This window comes from Camelus bactrianus, chromosome 6, assembly GCF_048773025.1.
Source record: "Camelus bactrianus isolate YW-2024 breed Bactrian camel chromosome 6, ASM4877302v1, whole genome shotgun sequence".
Classification (NCBI taxonomy): Eukaryota; Metazoa; Chordata; class Mammalia; order Artiodactyla; family Camelidae; genus Camelus; species Camelus bactrianus.
Genome location: NC_133544.1, coordinates 87,575,282 through 87,599,987, shown reverse-complemented (window position 1 = coordinate 87,599,987; position 24,706 = coordinate 87,575,282). Strand labels below are relative to the sequence as shown.

General features: G+C 44.1%; 1 protein-coding gene across 4 annotated transcripts in view; it reads left to right on the top strand.

The window, feature by feature from the left end:
* RORA (RAR related orphan receptor A) overlaps positions 1–24,706 on the top strand; it is a 694,742-nt gene that overhangs the window by 600,371 nt on the left and 69,665 nt on the right. Inside the window, exon 1 of one of the 4 annotated variants that reach the window (XM_074366226.1) lies at positions 2,539–2,716. The exons of 2 other annotated variants lie outside the window; for them this stretch is intronic. In XM_074366226.1, coding sequence (XP_074222327.1) covers positions 2,686–2,716 — 31 coding nt within the window. In that variant the 5' untranslated portion in view covers positions 2,539–2,685. Of the gene's footprint in view, positions 1–2,538; positions 2,717–2,994; positions 3,641–24,706 lie in introns of those variants that run through there. One more of the 4 variants, XM_074366225.1, reaches the window with a different exon arrangement.

The window sequence follows — 24,706 nt, the reverse complement described above, 5'->3', positions numbered from 1 at the left end:
ATTCCCGACTGGTTTACTTGGTTGAGGACATAATTCTGTACAAAATTTTTATTTCAACAAGTTTTAAAAAAAAAAACTCTCATTTTTACTTTCAATGTTTCCCAAGAGCTTAATGTTAATATAAAGAACAATAATATACCCTGGGTTAAAAGGCGTGTTAAAAATGAAAAAAACAAAAAACATTTAATAGAGGCATGGATTACAAATAGCACCTCGCCACCCAGGAGGGCTAAGACTTAATATCTGAAATTCTGTTGCTCATTAGTGGTAGGGTGAGAATGAAGTACATTTCTAAAGGGTAAGGTCAGTATTCCACTATCCTTGGAATGTCTTTGTTGAATAAATGTGTAAATATGCCAAATAAATATTCTGAGATTATATTCCTGTTGGGGACACATCTATAGGATGAATGGTTCTACCACTAGTAATTGCAGGAGCACATGTCACATTACATGTCATTCCCGATTACCGATTTCATTTGAAATGGTCTGGAAATAAATACCGATTACTAGTAATGTAAGACTATTTACCTTGGAGTCAGATGTCTGACAGGCAGGCTGGAGCTAATGGATTTGGTCATTTTCAGAGTGTTATTTTCTAAAGCAGGGTACTGTTTTAAAGGAACACTGAATTTTCAGAGTTGTATATCTGGATTCATTTGCAGTGAGGATGGAAGAAAGTCCCTATAAACATGCAGCCTCTGACGTTCTTCCATTCTTTCAAAGGAAAGGAAATTGTACCCGGGACCTACCACCAGGACAGCTGTGCATTGCCCTTCCTTGTTAAAGTCGTTAGGACAAGGGAATTCAGGAACCAAATAAGAAGGATCGTGTCAATGTCACTGAGGAGCGTTGCTTCACTAGGAGATGCAGTTGCATCATGGGAACGTGGCATGATTTAATTTCATAATTGTAAACATCACAGTGGGTATGTTTAATTCTTTGGAAACTCTTGTCCATTTTGCTACGGCTGGACAGCTGAGTTAACATGGGTAGGTCTTGGCTTCACACTTTGATGATTTCTTATTTTTGTGGTTTTATTTGATAAAAAAAAACTTTAAAAACTGTGTTAGAATGACTTTAGCTTAAATCAGACTTTTATAAATCTATGGCTTGATTTAAGGTACGATGAATTTTTTGACCTTCTAAGTCAGCGTACTCTGTAAATTTTGCCTTGACGTTGGGTGCGGGGGTGGAAGTGTCTGAATCCTAGCTTTTCCGGTGCTGACTGTCTCCATGTGTTTTAAATTACAGCCCAAATCAGAGGCGAGAACAACTCAGTTATACGGGGGAAAATGCGAGGACTTTCCTTGTTTAAATTACCATGAATGCAACAAAGAATAACCGTCTAATACTTTAAGTTGTAAACGGAAACACAGGCCGTCAGAAAAGAAAGCAGAATTGAAACTGTGTGAAGGAACAAGAGTAGGTAGCGAACTTGGCTTTTGATCATCTTCTCTGCTATGTTCAATACTGTAGACAAGCCTGCCGAAATTTTAAAGAATGCAGACTCTGGGTATGTAAGTATATGAAATTCATAGTAAAGAGTTTCGTCTGATAATAACAATGTGATTGAAGTTTCCATCAGGCCAGTAAAAAGCATTAAGCTTCAAAGTTTGGAGGGAAGTGTGTTTTAGTTGCAAGTTAAAATTCACAAAGTTGACCTTTAGAGGTGGTTGGAGTTTTTTTTCCCGCCCTGTCCAAAGTACCACAACATCCAATTTTTAGGGTGTGAAAAACTAAAGCCTTGTATATGGGCCCTCTGGAGAGATTGCTGGAGATGGAAGAGCCTAGAAAATTCGTGGCTCAAATCGGCTGGCAACTGGAGTTCATTTAGGTGATTCACACGCAGTATTTGTTCTCCTTCCAGGTAACAGTGGTCCCGGGGGAAGGGACAAATGTAAACCGGGACCTTAGATGTTGGTGTGATGAAGGTTATCCATGTCTGGGTGGGCGGAGTTCCTCCTTCCCAGGCCGTCTCTCAGGAGAGGCTGAGGAGGCGCCCACCTCACTCCGGGAACAGTCCGGGTGGCTGCGTTCTCCACGGCCCTGGAGGGGGCTCTACCTTCCGAAAAGAGCTGGGGCCACCTGGGAAGTGGGAAATGAGGGTGACTACAGCCACCCAGACCGAACAAACAACTCTTTTCCGCCAACGAGTTGGCGCATGTATCACCTCTGGGGAATCCTGGAAGGGAGCAGAAAAGTAGCGTCGGGTTGCGCCCCTCTTGCCCACGGGGTAGTGGGGAGAAAGTAGCCAGACGCGCGATCTGCGGGGCGCTACCGGCAGAAAGCGCCCGGGCGGCCACAGGTGCCCAGGGAGGCGGGCAGAAGGCTGGGGGCCCGGGCGGGCCGGGGGCGCGGGAGGGCAGCGCCGGCCGGGGTGCGCCCGGGAGCCGCGGCCGCTCACCTGCCCGCGGGGGCGGGGCGGGGCGCAGTGCTGGGGCGCGCCCGCCTCCCGCCGCCCGCCTCCCGCCCGGGGAGGAAGCGGAGGGGCGCGGTGTAAACAGAGCGAAGGCCGTGATGTCAGCCGGTCACATGGAGCCTCTTATGGCTCGGGATGGCTCTCGGCGGGCGGGCAGCTGCTGCAGCTGCTGCTGTGGCTCGGGCGGCGGCGGCGCGGCGGCGGCAGAGGGGGCTCCGGGGTCGGACCATCCGCTCTCCCTGCGCACTCCGCACCGCGGCTTAAATGATGTATTTTGTGATCGCAGCGATGAAAGGTGAGCCGGGGCGCCCCGCCGGGGCCGGGTGGGCTGGCTGCTCCGGGGGGCGGGGAGGCGGGCGCGCAGGGGGAGGGGTGGGCGCGCCTGCCCGAGCGCACGTACTGCCCGGGGCTGGGCACGGGAGCCCCGCCGGGGCTTTTTAGGCCCCCGCAGCGGCGCCCCGTGCGCCCGGCCGCGGGATCCGCCTGCATCCTGTTGGGGGCAAAGGCGCAGGGGATGGACCCCCTGCTTATGCCCCCTCCGGCTCCTGACAATCGCCCGGGTCCGCTTGGCACCCGGCGGGGCTCCCGAACAAAGTTTCCTAGGAGTCGTCGCGCTTCTGGCCAGCAGGGGAGGGTCTGGGGAGCTCGGAGGAAGCCGGGGGAGCCCGCGGCGGATCCCCCGGGCCCGCACCCCGGACCGCTCCGGCCTACGCAGAGAAGGCGCCGCGGCCCGGCTGGGCCGAGCTTGCGCGCGGGCGCGGTGTCATCCCTGGGGACTGGTCAGCGCCCCGGGCCTTGCGCCCTCCCCCTTCGGCGGCCCGGCAGCCCCGAGCGCCCAGGCGGCCGCTGGCCGGGGAAGTGCGTCGGGTCCGCGCTGCGTGCCGCCCCGGCCACTTCCGAAAGCGCCCGGGCCCGAGCGAGACGGGCTTCTGGAGCGTGCCAAGACTCCCTCGGCTGCCGCCCGCAGCCGTCGCGCACCCCTGCTTGATACTTCGGGTTGTGGTGGATGTGGGGAGGCAACTTCTCTGCCCACAAGCTTCGCGAGCAGTGACGGAGGTTAGACGACTGTGCGGGCCGGCGGGCTCGGGCTAGTCGCTGCCAAGCCTCCGCCAAACCTCCTCGCCCGGCCTTCCGCCCTGATCCGAAGTCCCTAGCCAGGCTGGTGGCGGGATGGCAGGAGGGACTGGTTGGAGAGAGGACTGGCTTCAAGTCCTCCCAGGTGAGGAGGAAAGGAACCATGGCAAGTCAGGGAAGTTTCTAATGGGAAAGCCAAAGTTTGGAGGTGTGCAGGAAGTCGCCTGCGCGACCCGGAGGAGCCGAGACGCGCAAGCAGCCCGGGAGAAACTCAGCCCGCCGTCCGCTTGTGCGCCAGCAGGTTCCTCCGGGTAGATAATCTGCCCGAGCGGCTTCGCAGACCCGGCCGCTGGGAGTGGGGATTTAGAGCCCCATCTGTTTGCGGTGGACAGGGCTACCCTAATGCGCAGCATTTTTGCAGACCCAGACTGCCCTGTGGGTTCAGCCCCTCGGTGCTGGCGCCGGGCGCTTGTTAAACGTTTGCTAGGCTGAGGGTTTGTTGTAATCCTGGATGAAGGACACCACTTCGGTATCTGCCCTGGGTTTACTTTCGGATCACCGAGCTTTGCCTTTCTTCGCTAGAGATTGGGTGGCATCGCTTTTATTAATTATTAACAGGCCGAAACCCGCTGGACGCCAAGATGAGCTGCTTGAGATGAAATCTTACTATTCGACGTCCCCACAGCAATTTTTTTCCCCCGGGTTTGCGGGAAGTGGAATTAATCATTTTGAGAATATGCAACCGATAAAGGGGAGGAGACCTCCCCGTGATCCTCGGTCTTAAGCACTTAACTTTTTTTGTCTTTCCAAAATGATTTTAAGATTTTCTTACCGACTTCTTACATAAAAGAAATTTATGGTCCTCCCGTCCCCCTCAAAAAACTTTTATGCTATTTCCTGCGGTTCATTAATTCTGTGAGAGTAAAACGACTTGGATAGCCTTTGTAGTTGACATTTTGTTCCATTTTTTCCCCCTTTAAGTTGTGAAGTAGATTTGGGGCGGCATTAATGCTAGTCTTATTCTATTTTATTAGTATAGTTGGTGTTGATTGGGGAAGTGTGGGAAGCTAAGACTGTTTCCCTTAAAGAACAGTAACCACCGGACAGTAAGGAAGGTGCCTTGTAATAGTTTAACTTAATTTTGTTGTTTCCAGGTACATAGGCTTTTGCTTTTGTCTCTCTTAATTAGTACAAGGTGAAGTTCCATATTATATCCCTTAGTAATAGAATCACCATATCCCCCCAAAGCCCACATGTTTGTCTTGGAGTGACCTCTGGCTGCCAAAAGATAATAGATTCGTAGTATTGTGCTTTGAGAAAAGTATCTCAGAAGTCCTGGCAATGCAGTTTTTCTATAATCTCAGCTGTGAGAGAGAGGGAGGTGCATCTGGACAATTAGAATATTTCTTCCCCAGTATCATAATACCTTGTGTCTGGATGGCATTATCTTGCTTTGGAGCACATTTAAACTGAAGAAAAATAGTTGTGAGCAAACAAAGAATACTATAAATATTTCCATATCAGATTTAAGGGGGAAAAAAAACTGGCCAGAATCATATTAAATACTTCCCTATCGCCTCTCAGTTTTAATAGTTAAATTGGTTCCATATGAGAACGAGCTGGTATAATTAGATTTTTCCTTACAAAACAGAAACACTCTTTACAATACAGCTTTTTGGTATGTGTATGCATGTGGCCGGGGGAGGAGGGAACAAGCCACCATAAAAGAGAAACATTCCCTTTGTTGGCTGATTTCCTTATGTTTTTTAAACATCATTAAATCAGGCCTTTTGAACTCTCCAAAGAAGAAAATCCTTCCTCTGCGTTCGTTGTCAGATAAGTTTAGGCTTAAAGTGGGTTCATGCTTAGACGTAATAAATCTTCATTTGAGCAACGCTCGTCTCATCCTTCAGTTTTGTTTTTAGTTTAATTAACAACGGAATTCCAGTGCCGTTTGGATTGCTTCTTGGGCAAACAGAGAGAGCCAGTGATAACATTTATAATCAGGGGAGCACTTGTTCTGCCCATCATAAAAGCGCTTTGGCCAAATGTCAGGCGGCAGCCAGTGCTGAAAGGAAACGCGAGCGCTTCACCAGTTTCCACAGATGAGACACCCCTCTGCTTCCTAGGAGTGCTCAGCCTGTGTGCGTGTAAATGGAGCTGAGCATGAAGGGACGCTTAAGGGGAATGTCCGTCCCATAACAGATTCTTCCTCCAGCACGATTCATGTGCAAATACAAGGCACGTTACCCCTCTGAAAATACTGTCTATGTGGGTGATTAGGAGTATTGCCAACTCTAATAAATGTTATGTTACAGTTTTGAAGAATTTGGCCCTCACCAAACGACATTTGAATTTTATGCCTCGTCTTATTTTAAGCCCTGTGTCACTGGTATTCATTCCTTAGCTGGGACTTTTTAGTTCCATTTTTGTGACCTTTGATGGGTAGTGTTGGGAGCGGTTGATGGCTGGATCTTGAAAAGAGAAAACCCAAATGGCTGTCGCAGTGAGCAGAGTGAGAGGAGAGGTCGGTTCTTCTGCAGACGCAGAGGCTCTCTGGATCCATTTGTCCCTGGGGCTGGGAAGGGGTGAGGGGTTCGGACCCTGTATAAAGTGGAGGAATTTTAGAAGTACCATTTTCGAGAGCAGCCTCTTGATTTTTATATATTTCAATCACATCACTTAATGCAAAGCAATATACTCTAAACCACTTTGCCCTTGGTTTGAATTGAATACCATATAATTTCATTAATGCTGCCCAGTTATAAAATAATACAATTTCTAAATGGACATAGTCCTTTTTAAAAATATATATATATATATATATATGATTTAAATCTTAGGTTTGTTTTAATACTTAGTAGATATATCAGTAAATATATTAGTAGTTCTCACTAGACTCCTTTTTCTCTTGCCTTTCCCTCTCAGCGAAGTGAATCACAATAAAATGGATGAGGTCAGCAAGCAGATAATTTCAGAGCACCTGCAAGAATACCCAGCCACTTTGTAACTTGCTCTGGGGCACCTAAGAAAATAGTATATTCAAATGACCATTTACTAGGAGAAAAAGTTACTGGATGGATAGATAGATATGTAGATAGCAAGCGTTGTAGATGTAGAGTCGAGTTTTCTTAAAATTCTCTTAAATTTTTTTAATGATGAATAAAACCCCTTGTGTGGAACACAGTCTATGAATACTTTGTCGTAGCAATGTTTTTGGCATGGCTTGTAAATATTCAGTGTTTATTAATAAGAACTCAAGGCTGCCTTAACCTGTATATTTCATATTTACCCATTTTAAAAACCATAATTCAGTGCCTGGAACTAGCAGCTACACTGTGTTTATGTTTCTCTGCTTTAAAACATAATGGTCATTTGGAGAGGGCCACCAGTGACAACACAGGTGTGAATTCACATTTGATACTATCTCAGAGACCACATATTGACCCTTTGAGGAATGATTTACCAGTTTTCTCTCCCTCCTCTGGCTCCTCTGCTGAGGATACCTCCCTGCCACACCAGCCTTTGAGTCATGGACTTAGAGATTTGCAGTCAGAGCTGTTTGTATCTGTCAGGGTTGTCTGTGACATGATGAAACATGGTTTTCCTGTGCACTGTCAGAGTGCTATCAAAAGGCAAGAAAGTTGAAATCTTTTGTTCCTGGATTTTCTTTTTTAAATGACATTTGTTTGCCCTCGCCATATTATAAGTAAATAGCATTGATGACTTTAAAAATCTTTGTATAAAAGGTAACGTCAAACCTCTTCCCTAGGTCTGCCAGTGATTTCCCTTTTCGTGTTTGATTTCATTGCCTCTGAAGTTTACCTGGCATTTCGTAAATAAATAGAGAAAGGATGTTCATCTATATTTGTTTTTTTGCTGTACGGCTTGCAAACATTCTTGTCTCATGTAACCCTCCCTGAAAAGTCACTGGCACCGTCATGGTTTTTAGTTGCAGCTCGCAGGGGTTATGTGTCACAGCCAAGCTCGTCCAGCTGTTAACACGGTGAAGCCAGGACTAGAGCCCTAATTTCTACTGTCTTCATGCTGCCTCCCCTGGAGGAAGCTGTGACCATGTCCCGGATCTAACTTTGTCTCTAGTTAGTGGAAATTATAACTCTGGCATTTATAAGGGGAAAAAAATAGATTCAATTATGTAATGCTTTGCTGAGCCTAATATCTTTAAATTACTATTTAATAAAATCAATTTGGTACAAATGGGGTTATTCTTATTTGCTTACCATTAGCTCTCTTCGTCCATGATTTTCATTAAGTCCGCTTGTTGTAAGAGGGTCTGGGTGAAATGTAAGCGTCACTTTCCTAAAGAATATGGAATGTACCATGAGGTGCAGCTAACCTGTGTAACCTATCTCCATTATGATAGAATTGAGCTAGAGTCTTATCTCTATGTGTTCCACGTATCTGTAGGCAAAGGGAGTATCACAAATGCGTCTTCTAAATTTAATGTCCCTCTGTGGCTAGAAAGCTCATGAATCCTTGGGCTTGAGTGCTGTCCTGCTTGTTTCCATGACAGCTACGGGGCATGATCATGGGCGTATTCTTGAGAAATCTGTTGTCTTTTAGAAAATCACACGACGAGTCAAAGTTTCCGAGGAGATAGATCTGCAAAAGCTCATTTCTCCCTTGATGGGGGTTTATTTCTCTGGCAACTGGATTGAGTTGTATTTGCCTCAAGAAAATGAACATCATTTCATAGAGTCTCAGGGAGAGAAGAAACCTAAAATGTCATTCAGATGCACGCCCTATTGGCTTTGGTTCCTCTCCACAGCATTCCTGCCAAATGGTTGTCTGGTTATGCTTGAACACCTCCCATGATGGGGAGCTCACTCTCGCTCAAGGAAGCTTATTCTATCCTGAATAAGAAAATTCTTCTTATATGAAGCATAAACTTCTCTTTTGTACTTTTAATCCCTTGAGTCTGAGCCTTTCTTTTGGGTCTGGGTACAACACATTTAATCCATCCTTCATATGAAAGAGCATCAGTTATTTGAAGACTAAGTATGAAGCACACACACCCCCGTCAGTCTTGGCCGTCCTTCTCCACTCTGTTCTCTTCAGGGTCAGCCTTCCCACAATCTTGAAGTGTGTTTCTTCCTCAGACATCCTTCAGTTTGTCTAGAACCTCTTGAAATTTTTGTACCAAAAGTAGAACCCAAGTCCTTGTTGTGGTGTGATTGAATCGGATCCGTCTCAACCCACCAGGTAGTAAAGATTTTAAATTTTGTTTAAATTTTTTTAAGCTACGTAAGCTAGGCTGTATCTTTAAAGCCATCTCACGGCCAGCCTTTGTAATACCATTGTAATTTGTGAAAGTGGACTTTTGACCTAGTTAGGAATACTTTTGGGTGAACTGAAGTTGATTATTAAATATCCAAGAAAATCAAAGATGTTGAAAAAAATAATTAAAGGAACATGAGAAGCATTTATGAGTTTTCCTCCAAAGTAGTATCAGCGCTGAGATAAGACTGCCCTCTAGTGGTTAGGTACGCGTGGAAAGGGAGAAGCTTTAATGGTGCCAGTGAATTTCCCATCAGGCTAGCGGAGAAGGTCAAAGGTTGAGTTATTTTCTCGATTGCTGTGAGGCGTTCTACATCAGATTCAAAACTGTGACTTACTGTTTTGCATGGTTATTAGAAATGTATCTGTGAGGAGATAATGAATTTTAAAAGTTTGCTTGGAAGGAAATAAGGGAATTTTTTTTTTTAACTTAAGCTAGATTAAAACTGATGTATAAATTCTCTTTGGCTCCATATGAAATTTGAATAAGTGAGATTTGGTTTGTGAGTAAACAATGATGACCTTCGTGGTAATCCTTGTAAATTTTTTTTTAGAGTTTCAACCTCAATTTTATTCCTCTGCCCTCAAATATTTTTAAAAACAGATTATCGGTCATTTTGATCAGAGAAATTCAGCATTTTCCCTTTTTAAATCTAAAGCTTTTTTTTTTTTTAAGTGAACCTTTAGAAAGGTGTAAACTACCATAGCTCTTTCTGGCAAGAAGACAATTTTTAAATGGATGCACAACTATTAACCCCCTGGTTTATGCAGACTTAATGGTGAGACCATTTTATTCACTTAGGTATACACAATTTGCCGAAGAAATCAAGTACATGTTACACGGGTTTTTTGAACATTATGTCGCTGATACTTTAAAACACTGCACGAGGTGGAGATAAGCATCTGTTTGTGTAACTTTTAGGATAAATAGATAACACTGGTGAATTGTGTGCTTAGGTTTCGGTGATAGGTCAAGTGTGAAACAATCATGACACAATCTGATTTTTGCATGGGAATCAAATAAATTAGTATTGCTCTTCCTTTTTCAAAATATCATTTGTCACTGATGCTACGGGAGAAAGAAGAATGGAGGTTTACATGAATTTTGCATTGCTCAAGAAGTCGAGCCTTCTGAGCTGAGCCAGAATAACCAGGGTGATAATAATGACATGTAATCACCAGATTTTAAAGGAGGACAGTGCTTACTTGTTCCTGCCGGAAAGATGAAATTGCATCTTTAAGTGAAAAACAAGGAAGGGGGAAATAAAAAAGCCAGGAAAACCTGCTGCTTAAACCTTTTCATCATAGAACTAAGGTAGTGGTTCAGAAGTGAAGACTTGTGGTTAGGGTTCAGATCAGTTATTGAAGCAAACCGTTTTTCAAACTGCACCACCCAGAAGTGTGACTCTTCCACCACATGAGAAATACTCTCTTTTTCACAGAATCTTATTTTCATTTTTCAGTTGTTGGGGTTCTTTTCTTCTTTTATTTCTCTGCAGTCAAATCTTCTATAGAACACTGGGTATAAATAACTAAATAAATTTGTTTCAGCAAATACTTATTAAGTGCCTACTGTGTGCTGGGTTATTTGGGTCCCACCTGTGTGCTTTTATAATAGAACAAAGACGCCTTGCTCCCAACTGTGTCTCTTAAGCCATGAATCAGCATTTAAAGAAGTGCACTGAGAAATTGGCAGCCACGCTTAACCAGAGAAGGATGCTTCAAGACTATTGAGCTTATGTTTGTAGTTTCTGTGAGCTCCGTGCCATTTAAAACAAAGGAGATTTTGTAACACGCTGTTACAAAATTGTTAATGTAATTGGATAAAGTTAATCCTTATATTTACGTGTGAACATGATTTCCTTCCAAATAAGCCATAGGTTAGCTCTCAAATCCTGCCTAAGCGGTGGTTCTGAAACTCTGGAGGGCAACCCATAAACCGGAGAGTTACAAAGGCAGATTCCTGGGTCCCCCCCGGGGAGACCCTGATTCTGTCTGTCTAGCCTTCCTGACCCAGAAAGGCAAGTAGTCACAAGGTGTTCCGGGTGTTTCCAATTCAGATGGTCCCCTGCGGTCCCTCTGTGAAACCTCCTCCTTGCCTATCGGAGCTTGGACAGGCTGCGGGGTCCTCTGACCTCTCAGTGGTTCCCAAATGTCACTGATCTTCACAGTCAGCCAGGAAGTGTTTAAAACATAAATGCCCGATCTCTGTGCGTCACCACCTGCACAGATCCTGATTCTGATGGTCTGGGGGGAGGTCAAAGAATTTGAATTGGTCAACGCTCACCTTGGTGACTGAGGATCTGGCAGGCTTAGAATCTGCTGCTCTGGTCCAACCCTCCCTCTCCTCTTAACTAGGGAGGGAAGGAAGCTCACAAGGTCAGTGATATTAAGGTGACCACGAGCCTTCCTTCGGGTCCACTGCAGTCTCCTTTTAAAGTGGGAGAAGTGCCCACCGTGAGCAGTGTCCGCTCTTGTTTGGATGTTACTAACACATTTGAGATATTCTTCGGATTATTTCTGGCCTTTCTATCGTGTGTAGGAAGAAATGGGCAGACATCTAACCTGTTACCCCAAATGTCCCAAAAAGGAGAGGACCCTGAGGCTGCTTTGGTGCTGGAGGTGCCTGGGATGCTTTCCCAGCGCTGTATTCCTTTTCTGCATAAATCTTGCCCAAGACAGATCTGGCCTTCTAGCCCTCAGTGAGCCCCTGAGGCGACCCAGTGGGGGCAGGCTGGGGACTGTGCCTCGGACGTCAAGGCCAACTCTAGCGGAAACAGTGATGCCTTTTCTTTGTTGCCTTTTTTCAGCAACAAAGTCCAGGTTTTAGAGCCCTGCAAGCTTGTGAATGTTTCCTACTTACGAGATGGCATTTCTCAGAGCTTGGTGTGTATCTGCCCACGTGGCGCAGTCTGAACGAGGCCGGCGCAGCACTGCCTTCGTGCAACTTGAGTCGAGTCTGGTGAAACAGACAAAAGTGGAGCTGCTCTGGCTGATGCCGACGAGGGCCGACCCCCTTCTACACCACCACTTCAGCCCCCTTCTTCTTTGGAAAATGGCAGTACCATGACCCATCATTGGAGCAGATGTGTTGCTGGGTTCTTTGGGGGCAAACACAGCAGACTCCATCTCTCGTCTCTGCCAGGCTGTGTTCTGGTGGGAGGAGGTAGATAATACCTACGTACACATATAGATGAACTAGATAAATGCAGAGAGTGACAGCAGCTCGGCCAACATAAAGATTGTAATGGCTTAGAAGTGCTGATGGCCTGATGGATGAACAGCAGGGAATGAAATCCAAGAATTCTTTCGAACCGGTGGCAAACGTTCTGCAGTAGACCCAGGAGGGAGTTTAGAGGTTATCTGGTCTCTTAGTCCTCAGCCTGGTCTGCACATAAGACTCTCCAGAGAGCTTTCGGAAAAACACAAGCCCAGGCTTCACTCTTAGATGCTCTGATTTTATTGGTCTGAGATGGGTCTCAAGTATATTGGTAATTTTTGAAAGCTGTCCAGATGGTTCTGTTTGAGAAACCTCTGAAGTCCAACACCCTTACTTTACATGTGAGTCACCCATCTCCAGCACAGGGTCACAGCACTGGATGGCAGAAACCCCCCTGTGTAGGGTGGGAGAAGACGTGGGTTCTCGTCCCACATCTGTTACTCAACAATTGTCAGGTTGCCTCGATTGCTCACTTTCCCCATTTGTAAAACTAGAGGGTTAGACCTGATAGCCAGCGTGAGTTTCTCCAGCTTTCCCATTTTATGAAAATGTTTCTCTTAAAACAGAAAAAGGTCTGAGGGGAGGGTATAGCTCCAAGAAAGAGTGCATGCTTAGCATGCATGAGGTCCTGGGTTCAATCCCCAGTACCTCCGTTAAAATAAATAAATGGACCTGCTCCCACCAAAAAAATAATGATAACAAAACAGAAAAATAAAACAACAACAACAGAAATCCTCAACCTTCTCACATAGAAAACAAACTTATGGTTACTGGAGGGGAAAGGGGGTTGGAAGGGATAAATTAGGAGTTCAAGATTAGCAGGTACTAACTACTGTGTATAAAATAGATAAACAACATTTCTACTATGTAGCACAGGGAACTATATTCAATATCTTGCAGTAACCTATGATGAAAAAGAATATGAAAAATAGTATATATATGTACATGTATGACTGAACCATTAGGCTGTACAACAGAAATTGACACAACATTGTAAACTGACTGTACTTCAATAAAAGAAAAGAACAAGGAAGGAAGGAAAGAAGGGAAAAAGAAAAGGTCTGGTTTCTTGTCTCATCCTCTAATTGCTGTAGCTGCCTCAATCAGCTGATCAGTTCCTTTTGGGAGTGAAAATTCAAGGGAGAAAGAGGTGATTACTTTTTGCCAATTATTTAAATAACTTTAAGAATAAGAAAAATTTCGTTAAATAATAAATATGCCCAGACTTAGTTCTGGTACATTACAGTTGTACCTTATTTATCAAATTCTAGCCCAAAGCCTTTTCCATTTTTGATGGTTGAGTTAAAACCGAGGCAGCTAGGGGTCGGGAGGTTGCTTAAAAATGGAAACCCTGGAATAGTCTTAACCATTGCACTCTACAGTAATTTTATTCCTTACTAAATATTCCAGGCCAGAAAGCTGAAGAAACTGAGCAACTCCCAATTTATTGTTTGCAGTTGTAAGCAGAAACAGTGTGTCTCCTGTGTTTCCAGCTTATAAAAGAAAACTACAAAGCTGAGCTCTTCCATGAAAATATCCTTGTACTTCCTCATTTGAGCCCTTGTGTCTGTAAGAACTTGGGTTTTATTGAAACATTTATTCAGGAAGATAGCAGTTCGTTATAAACTAGCATGGTGTGATGCAAGCACCTTAACTTTATTTCCTTTTTTTGTGTGAAATCTCCCAATGGGGTTTGATAATACTCAGCAGTTCCAGAAGTGATAAAGGAGTTTGAAAAGTCAATCTGATGGTAGCTAGTAAACGAAATTAGAGCCGTGTGTTTTTCAACAGAGTTTCTTTTTTTGTTTTTTTTGTTTTTTTAGGATGAGCATATTGGCGACTTTACACGTGTATATTTAAGAAATAGGACACACGTTGATATGCATCCATATGTTCGCCTTAGACGTAAAATTAGGGAACGCCATCTTCCTGTGACTTAAGTTGTGTTCGTGATAGCAAGCACCTTCTGAAAATGATACTGTTTAACAAAATAATTGGTTTGGCAGAAATCTATTTCAAAAGCAATGTTTCTATCACAGGCATAATCATGTGGAACAGAAGTGTTTTGTTTCCACCACTGCAGAGAAACAAAGTTGTTTAATATGAGTTAAGATGTCTCAAAGTTTTGGCAGACTTTCTCAGCCCCCTACTGCTGCATTCAGAATCCCTTTTAAAGTGGCTTGGGAGTTTGCATGTGATTTCAATGGCTGCTTAGGGGAAATATTGGCTAAACTCCTCATTTTGACTGTTAAGATGGCTCGAGTGTTTTCAGAATGTTTTCATTTGGTAGAAATATGTTTTACTCTCAAGCTTCTCTTGTGGAAGAGGGTTGGTTACCAGCCATCTGATGACGCCTCAGGGTGTTTACAGAAAATGTGGGTGCTGTAGTTACATTTGAGCACATCCCTCCCCCAACAAAGATAGTGTGCTAATCAGCAGAAATGCAAAAACATGTACTTAAGGATTGATGCTTGTAAAAGAGGTGCCGTGAAGAAACATGGTTGTTCAGATGTAAGAAATGACTGACAGCTCTCCTTGTAGGCATGCTAGTAACAATAAAGTCTAGAAGTTCAACATCAAAGCGATCACAGCTTACTCCGCCAGTGACTTGCACATCAAAGAGGGAGCGCAAGACAAAGGAAGTGCACCGAGGTATGTTTCTGCCTCGTAGCCAGATGCTCAGGGGGAGCTCCCAGAGCTCTTTCTTGAATGCAAAGTGATTTTTGCAGATCAGCGTCTTCATTTCATAAATGACCAGGAATATAAAAGGAGGGCAAATGAGCTCTGTGGTTGCTCCCCATCACTCTAAGTTTGGTTAGGAAAGATTCATCACAGGAGAGATTGGTCTCTCTCATTTCCTTAAGTAGTGAATTCTGTTCCAGCGCGCCGGCAGCTCTAAGTTCACGGAATAGAGTGCAGGGAATTATTCACAAAATAAGAGAGTGCAAATTGGATACATTTCAAGTTGGTTGTTTTGAATTATGCTTGACATAAAACTGGACCTAAGTTTGTGGAGTTATACTTTCTGCTCTCTTTCTCTCTCTCTCTTGCTTGCTTTTAATTTTTTTTTAAAATTAGTCTTGTGGGTGGATTTTTGCTGAATCAGGTGTGCATTACTTAAGAGGTGCGTGAGATAATGAAATTTAGACCTGTTAAACTGGCTCTTAATTAATCACCAGCTCTCTGCCTCAGTTGTCTAAGTCAAATGGCATATACTCCAGAATGCCAAAAGCAGAACAGGAAGAAGAGTCTGGATTTGACTCCCTCCCCTCCTCTCTTGTTATTAAATTGGAAATAAAATTAACCATGCAAGTATTATGGGTGGTTTGAAATAATGTGCTTTTTTTTTTTGCTTGCCTTTGAAATTTGAAATTCTTTTATAGTTCGTCTTCAGTAATTTACTCATTTTTAAATGCGATTGAAAAATAGTAGCGCTCTGTGTAGTCATTAATAAATACAAAGCAGCGTTCTCAGCGCTCTAGTGAGACCTGATAAACACAACTATGTTGCTAATTGATGCTGTACTGAGCTGACAAAAGTAGTGCATCAGTAAACAGAAGTTCGAAAGCAAGAAGTTAAAGAACTATAGGGGATTATGTAGACATCAAGGGTTGGAAATTATAATAAGGCCTCTTTAGGGGAGCATTAATTTGCATGTGGCTGAATTAGGACACCCAATTATTTCAGAGGACACTACTAAGAGCTAATCCAAAAGACCCCCAAAGTGAAAGGGTTGGGAGGGTTGGGAGTTAGATGGGATTGAGGGCGGACTGAGCATGTTGTATTTCCTGTAGCTCATGGTAGTCTTCCCCAATAGCTTGTTCGAGTAGCTTTCTTTGTTAGGGAGGAAAATGCGGATGAAATCCAGAGTACTGCAATGTCTTTGTTCTGTATATACAGTTTATGTTGAATTGCCACAATGGAATTTTTTTTAAGTGGGGAGGGCAGGAATGTGGAGACAGAAATAAACCTTTTAAATCTTCTTTACGTGAAGCCTACAAAGGCACAAGCATTGAACAGATTAGAGGGTGGATTTATACGGGTACTGTCCTCTGCGGCAGTGGTCCTCCTCCTGTGATCTGCCCCCTCCCAGGGGTCCCCAAGGCCCTTTGAGGGGTCCCAAGAGATTAAAACTATTTGAGTAAAACTAACGCACGATTTCCCCTCCTTACTGTGTGGACCATCAGCGTGAATAGCGCCAAAGCTTTGGTGGGTAGAACTCCTGGCACCTTGGCGGGAATCAAGGCAGTGCTCATGTTCGCTATGACTATGGACTTGCTGGTAACAAAACATTACCAAGTCCATTACTGTCCTGATGAAGCAGTAAAAATTATGAAGCTTATTAAATTTTGACCCTGGAGTACAAGTCTTTTTGACAAAATGGGAAGCAGAGAGAAAGCACACAAAGCACTCTGCTCCCCACCGAAGGAGGGTGGTTAGTTATCTCCAGGGAAAAGTACTCGGGCCGCTGTTTGAGTTAAGAGCTGAACAAGCTGCTTTTTGAATGGAATGCCATTTTGCTTACTAGAGCGACTGACGGTGGTTCTTTAGACGGAGGTATATGTCATGGGTTTTCTCAAAAAGGAACCAAGTCCGCCCATCATTTCAAGAAAAATAGTTGACAGTATTTACTGCCAGTAAGTTCAAGCTTTCAGGCAAATATTAGAATTTTGAAACACTTGTATCCCAATCCATGAACTTGACAGCATCTCAATATATAAAGAACTTTCTCCCGGCAGGGATAAATTAGGAATTTGAGATTAGCAGATATAAGCTACTATGTATAAGACAGATAAACAATAATGTCTTACTATATAGCCCAGAGAACTATATTCATTATCTTATAATAAACCATGAATATGAAAACGAATATAAATATATACAAAACTGAATCACTTTGCTGTTAACCTGAAATTAATGCAACATTGTAAATCAACTATACTTCAATAACATAAATAAATAGATGCAATATTCTGATGATGTAGGTGGTGGTATCAATGAATGTGATTGCTTGATATAATCACATTTGGTAATGAAATTTGGTAATGCAATATGTCAACATCTGGAAGAGCTACATAACTCATTGAATGAATAGTTTCCAAATGACCAATGCATGCTATTGTAAAAATATGCATGGGTGTAAAAGATTCATTCAAAGAACGAAGTAGACCAGTATATTTGAATTTAACCAAGTCCAAAAAATTACTGATAAGGTTTTAGGTTCCATATTCCAGCTAACCTTTATGAAACTACCGCTTGTTGACTTTTGGTGTAGTATCAAAGAAGAAAATCCAAAATTCTCTGAAAAGGCTGTTAAAAGGCTCCTCCCTTTTCCAGCTGCGTATTTGTGTGAGGCCAGATTTTCTTCACATACTTCAACTAAAAGGACACAACTGACTGAATCTGCCTGTCTTCTATTAAGCCAGAGATTAAAGAAGCAAAAATCATGGCATTTTCTCATTAACCTTTTTGTTTTGAAAATTTATTAATTTTTCATTAAAATGCTCTATGTTAATATATAATGAATGTATCACTGTTGTTTTAAAATTAATTATAAACAAACATCATTAAATGTTCTCAGTTTTCCTTCCTTGTACAATAATTTTTGATACATAGCCCACATAAACAGAGGCTCTTTTAAGAGCATGAAACAATCCAGACACCGAAAGTTTGAGAACTGCTCTCTACAGTTTCCTCTAGGAGACAAAGACAATTTTGTGACAAAACACAAGGTAAACAGTAGAAGAGACTTTAATTTTAGGCAGATTTATGTGATGGACCATGAGTTATGTATTAAACTAAGCACTTTTTTCAAAGACGAATTCAAGAATAAATTTTCTAAAGCCCAGTTTCTTTATAGTGTCGTCTTCTTTAATGACCACGGGAGACCATCGCTGATGGCTACATTTTTGTTGTTTTCTTTTTTAATAAAACAGAGGATTGGCATAAAATCGTGGTTTTTGGAGGCTTTATGATTTTTATCGTTAATCAAGTGAACCCACATTAGAAAAAGTAGTAAATTACTGCTGTTTGTCTTTTCAGTCTGGACTTCCACTAAGGAAAAAATAGTTTATACGACTGGTACAACTTCCAGAGCTGTTCCAACTCCTGGTAGCTGGGAGATTTTTGCCACTAGTGTGGGTGCTTTGGGGAATTTTGTTGCTGTGTGTGGCGATGGAACACCTTTGGGGTCCTGCCACCACCCAAGTGGTGGGTACCTTCACCTGAGCGTCATCATTCACGTCCCCTTAGACCTTCTCCAAGAGAGAGGAGTTCTGCCCAGATAACACATCTAGAATGTGACAAGAAGGCAAGCCTTTGACTAACTTCAGATGCACTTGGCAGAATCAGTTCCATTATACTAATTAAATATATGAAAGTCCAACCTTCCCTGAAACTTCTTGTGAAAAATAATGTGCAGTTAGAAAGCAGTGCTCAAATACTGGTCCTTAATTTTATAATCGCTTTGTTGGCATCCAACACACAGACATTTACATTGCCCTTTGTAGCTGGGCCATCGACCTCTTTGTTGTTATCAAACCAGGGGCATGCAGGTCATGATTCCATTTGGTTTCTGATCACCAAGCTGTCAGTAGCATGGGAGCAAATGCTTTTTGGCACATCCTGCATTGCCAGGGTCTTGCTCCTGACTCTCATAACTAAGAGTGGGTGGCCCCAGAGCCAGATCAGGGTCAGGGTATCTGGATACCTCACTCCTGGCACGGTCTTATTAGCCAGTTAAAGGTTAGGCTGAAATGCACTCGCTGTGTAAACAGAGGTTGTGCAATGGCCCAGAGCTAGGAACGAGCACCTCATTTCCTCTTGGATCTGCCCAAAATCAAGCGGGCTAAGGAGGGTGAGAGGGCCTCATTTCAGAACAACACACAGTGATGATGGGAGGGATGGTGGGAGTGGGAGTGGAGGGAGAGGGAACAAAGATGGCGACCTCTCTGTTTAGCAAGGCGGTGGGGAAGGTGGAGCCCTCACCTTTGTATGAAGGGTTGGAAAATTAACTGCCTGCCACTTTGCGGTTAGAAAGAAAACAAGACTTCCTCCAAATTTCTAAGATAATTCATCCTCTTTGAAGTAAAATGGCTCTTTTTGGCATTGCATTTTATTAAATTTCTAGCATATTCCTGCTAACTGAACTTAAAATAGGAAATGTTATACCTTAAGTTTTGCAGGATTCAGTGGTTTTGACCCAGGCCTAGAAAACTCTTAAAAACCAAAAGGCATTTTTGGGGGCTGGGGGCTTGGTCTGAGAGTGAAATTTATCAAGCTTATTACATTTATAACTTCGGCCTATTTCTGTGTGGATGTTGCATTTTGAGAAAAAGCTTACTAAAAGGTGGGGGCATTCTAGTATCCTTTTTGGAAATAATACACTCACAGTACTGAAAATGTTCTCTAGACCCCAGGCTTTGGGATTTTTCACTGTCATTTAACACATATTTTTGTTTAGTATCAATTCCTTCATGGCACCACTTCACAAACACCAGATTGAATCTGTGACCTCAAGGTAGGGAAACTAAAGGCTTTTATATGCATCAAGTATGCGTGCAAGGCCGTAACTACATCATAGTAGTAATCTTTATGTCTCTCTATCTCTCTCTCTGTTTTTTTAACATTGACTTCTAAATGAGCTAGGGGGAAGGCAGAAGAAAGTGAATCAGAAAACATGGTAATACTGTTATAGGTACAGGAAGTTCCTCTAAGATTTAATATTTTCTGTGCACTTTTTTAGCTCTTTGCTAAAGGTTCTGGCTGTAGGTAAGGACGACCTGAGCACACTGACTGTGTTTTCAAAATCCGTCAGCTCCTATCTCGGGCGCTCGGTTGTCTCCTGGCTCAGCAGCCGACGGCGGAGCTGCCCGCACCACAAGAAGCTCAGTGGTAGTGCCCGTCTCCACGCCGCCTCCGCTTCCCTCTCCCCAAACTCAGTGTTTCCATCTTGTCTTCCATTCTCTCCCGGCTCTTCCAGGTGACATGTGGAAACTGAATGAGGAAGGAATACAAGAAACTTGGCCTAGGTGTAAGTGTGGATTTGGAAAATATTCCCCGTATATGAGTTTTAAGTCCCAGAAATGTGACAGACCAGCTGGAGAATCTTAGGCAAGTCGCGTAACCTATCAACACCGCAGTTTTATCAACTGTAAAGTCAAAAATAATAATATTGACCTCACATGGGTTTGGGAAAGTAGGAAGTAACTCGGAAAAGGTGCTTTCTATGACGTCTCACCGATAGCAGGTGCTTAGCACACAGAAGACACTGAATAGGCGTTGTGATTAATGCCGCCCCCATTGTGTTCGCATGGGGATGGCACACCTCGTGCACACAGATCTGAAGTCGGGGTAATGACTTCATCCAGTCTTCTCTCAGCTGACGCACATTGACATTTTAACAGAGGCCTTTGTCGGTGCCCAAAAACATGGGTCTAGTCCGATAGAGGCTGACGGAAGGGGCACTTTGATGACATTTCTCAGCATATAACACAAGCGGCTTCTATTTCTGCGCGATCCAGCCCTCTGCTGTAAACAGAAACACGTAGTCTAAGCCTGTCATTTTTAAGGTGTTTCCTCTGTGCGGAGCAGGGTGAAATGGATTCCTGAATTTCATCCTCCTGCAAGCCTCTCACCCCGCTCAGAGGTGGGGAAGCCTGCCCACAGTCACGGCACCAGGGGAGTCCCCTAGAGAGACGTTGTTCCAGACTCTGAGACTGGGTGCAAACTGGGGTGGGGAGGCTCCTTCAGACCCCAGCGGTGGAGTGTGAGGTAGGCAAAAATATGAACAGATATTTACTGAGTGGCAGGTACTGTACAACGTGCTAGAAGCAGAGAGGAGGGAAGACGTAGCAAGCTCCCAGGCCAGTGGGACCCGAGGTGGAAATAAAATCATGACACAGTGTCAGTGCCGGATTGGAGTGACGGAGGCCATGCGGGGAGCACACAGGAGGAGTGTGCAGACAGAGGGGTTAGGGACCGCTTTCTGGAGGAGGCAAAGGCTTAGCTGAGCTTTGAAGCAAGGAAGGTATTCCCAGCAAAGGGTGGAGCTTGTGAAAAGTCTCAAAGCCTAGACAGGGAGGGAGGCGAGTTTAGGGGTGGCAGGTAGTTCAGTGTGGCTGCAGGAGATGCGGCAGCTCGAGGGGGCTGCTGGGGTTCAGACCATGAAAGGCCCCGGCTGTCGTTCTAAGGGAGTTGTTCTTTATACCGGAGGTGATGAGAAGCCACGAGGGAGGTTGCCAAACATTTTTAAAGCACGTGGGATCATTAGGAACAAGCAGATGTTCTCAGGATCTTCCTTTCCCTTAATCATTTCAGGGAATTGGGTGTCGGGGGGAGCCTTTTGGATGTAGCAAAATACCCTTCCAGGGTATGATTTGGGTTTCCGTGCGGACACTTTGCCTCTCGTGTGCTGTTGCGAGATACATGAAAGGCGCCCGGCACAAGACTCCTTCCATGGATTTTTGCACTTTGCTTGTTATAAGTTGATGCAGGCACTTCATTACGATGTCGCTCAGATGAATGGGGCAGTCGTGTTTGGGCCGGCGCCGCCGGGAGGAGGGAAAACAAGCTTCCGCGGTGCCGCAGTTCAATCACGCTGCTTACAGAAGCAGGGCCATGAAAGGATGGAGGAGCGCGTCTTTGATACTAGAAACCCTGTATCGCTGTTGGTGCTACAAGCGAATGCTTAAATTAAAGGTTGGAGCCAGCTTTCAAGTATTGACTAGCGAGCAGAAAGCTCAGCCCACACTCGTGCACCTACTCAAGCTTGTTAAAATAAAAACCCCCTCCCGGTGCGGCTCGTGCCGCAGCCGGGGTAACGACGGCAGGGAGGAGCGTTGTTTGAGTTGGACGTGCAGCACGCGTTTATTTAAAGATGCGCTTGGTCATGGAATACGTGTTGGTCAGGACGGAGGCCCACACTGTGAACGAGTATGTGTCACTGCCAGCTGCCTCTCGGGTTGCTTCTCCTTCGTGGATTGAAGATTGGCACTTGGCAGATTTATCCAGAATAGAGGTGGTTTAACTCCCTTCTCATAGGACCCGTTGCTGACCTCTCCCAGCTCTCGTCTGCCAAGAATAATAATGACTTCGTTCTCAGTGGATTGTTTTGAGGACTAAATGAGATAACGCACTGAAGATGCCTGGCCCATCGCTGAGTGCTGCATAATGTAGTTTGTTCTTGTTATGAGGCGGAAGGTTTATTTATCTTAATTCTTTTTAATGAAGGTACTGGGGATTGAACCCAGGACCTCGTGCATGCTAAGCATGTGCTCTACCACTGAGCTACACCCTCCCCCCCATAGTGTAGTTCTATTATTGATATTATTTATAGATTTTTTTAAATAGTGGGATTTTTTAAAAACATAACTCAAATGCCACTTTTTTTGTCTGACCACCCTTGATAAAGGCAGAACAATAGAGCTTATTAAGCCCTTTGAGTTACACTCCCTGTGTGTCTGGTGGTTGGATATGCTCAGATTATCCAAGGGTTTGGGAAAGGTGTGGTTGACTCTGCAATGAGACATCACGCTTGTTTTGTGATTGGCTTCTCGTGGGGTTCTTCCCGCTGCCATGTGAATTTCTTAGTCATTCTCCCCTCCTTGCCCTGCATGGGCCGTTGTGCAGGGCAGGACGGCATCTTCCCCAACCAATGAATCCCCTTTGTACCCACTTTGTGCTGACCTGCCTTTTACATGTAAGGCTACTCAACCTTAGGCTATGTCATTTTAAGGCCCCCCCAAGTTCTGATGACAGATATTGAGGAACAGAGGAGGGTGTACCTAGTGTGTGTTCGGCAGACCTGTGGAATCTCACGCACTGAGCTTGGAGGTTGGGCCTCCCCCTCCCCATCTTGGACTGCTGGGGTTGGTGACCTCTGCAGAATGCCCTGGTGTGGTTAAGTTAGGGCACTACTCTGCTTAGATAAATCACCCTCTCACTCTGCCCTCTTTTACATGGAATATTATGTTTTAACAAGGAGAGCGGTGAGGTCAGTTTATGTGTTGGTGTGGTGTTCTGATCAGTGAATGTTGAGAACTGCCCAGCTGGGAGCAGAATTTTGATTGTGGAAGGTGACATAGCTGAAAACAGCAGTCCCTTAGCTGGTTGGGCATTTTACAGAACATGCAACATACAGCGACTTCAGAAGTCATCTGGTCCAGTCTGTTTACTATACACGGCAGGTCGCTGGGAGATGAAATGCCCTGCCCAGGATAAGCTAGTGACAGGTTAAGGACTAGAGTCAAAGTCTCCTTACTCCTCTGCCACAATTTTTGTCACTGCGTGTGTTTCATCTGAGTGCTGCCGGGACAGTTTACAGGGACTGTTATATCAAAAAGTGCTGTAAGTGTTGTGTTAGGTCTGCTTAACTCATTAGTAACTGGGCCATACATTTTTATCAGACGGTCTGATGGCCACAAAAAAAAAAAAAAAAAGTCTAATTGCATAATTATTTGTATCTTCATAGAGAAGGGATAAAAATTAATTCCAGCTAAGAGTAACTGCACAGAAAAGACCTGGGCTTGAATTTAGTCTTTGAAAACGCAGAAAAACACAGGAAACCACTTCAAATATACCATCACAATGAATTCAGACTGTATCAGAGAAGCCAACGGCACGGTGTCCCTTCATGCTGAGTATTGTGAAAATGTATCCTTGTTGTTTGCTGTGGTCTCCCTACGAGAGACACATTGAAATTCCTCCCCAAGGGAAAAAAAAACAGAGGGAACAGTAAATAACAACCCTCAGATAATGCAGATGGGTAAACATTTCCAGAATTGATTCTAGAAAGTACTGTTGACAAGCCACTGGCAGACAAAATGAGGAGACAGTGGAAAGAAGGACTCTTATCTGCCATTGAACTCTGGACTTAGGAGGCAAGATAGAAACAGGGAAGACAACGTGATTAACATGGTAATGAACTTCACTGCACGCGTAGGATCCTAAGAGGGTCTTGAACATTATCTAGCCTGGGCCACTCCTGTTACTCCAGGGGAAACAGGAACTTGGAAAGGTTAAGTGACTGACCCAGTATCATGCACTTCACAGCAAAGCCAATTTTGGAAGCGTGGTCTCCTGCCTCTCGGTCCAGGGCTCCAACCACTGTAGCGTGACCCCCTAATTGAATCTATGACAGGACCGGCATCAGGGGTACAAGATGAGGCGCAAAGAAATTTCTCTAAATAGATAGCTGTTTTAAAATCATTATCAAAGCTGTCCATGGATTTTAGCACCTCCAAAGGGCAAAAACTTGTTAAATTCGGTATTGTATAGTAAGTTGTCATCATATCCAGAAGAAGAGAACTTTTTATGCATATTCAGTTACTCCACAAGTATTTACTGAGCTCTTGTGCTGTGTTTGTGTGACCTGTGGTCCGTGCTCAGTTCTCCTGTCTCTTTGCTCAGAGTCTCGTAAGCAGGGAGGGGGTGGGGGGGGGATCACAGATCTGTCCCTTCACCTCCCTTCTGTCTAAGGATGTCATGCTCACATAGCCTTACTTTTCTCTCATTTTTCCTATCCTTTTCATCTGGTCTTTAAATGTCAGTCTCTGTTCTCTTCTCCTGTTCTAGCCAGTGTGGGTTTCTCCTGTTTATCTTACTCTCCATTCGCTGACGTATTTGCATCACTTTAGCTGCAGTTAATATCTGCTAAATCAAACCATATTGGCTTGAATAGCTTCCATTGACTTG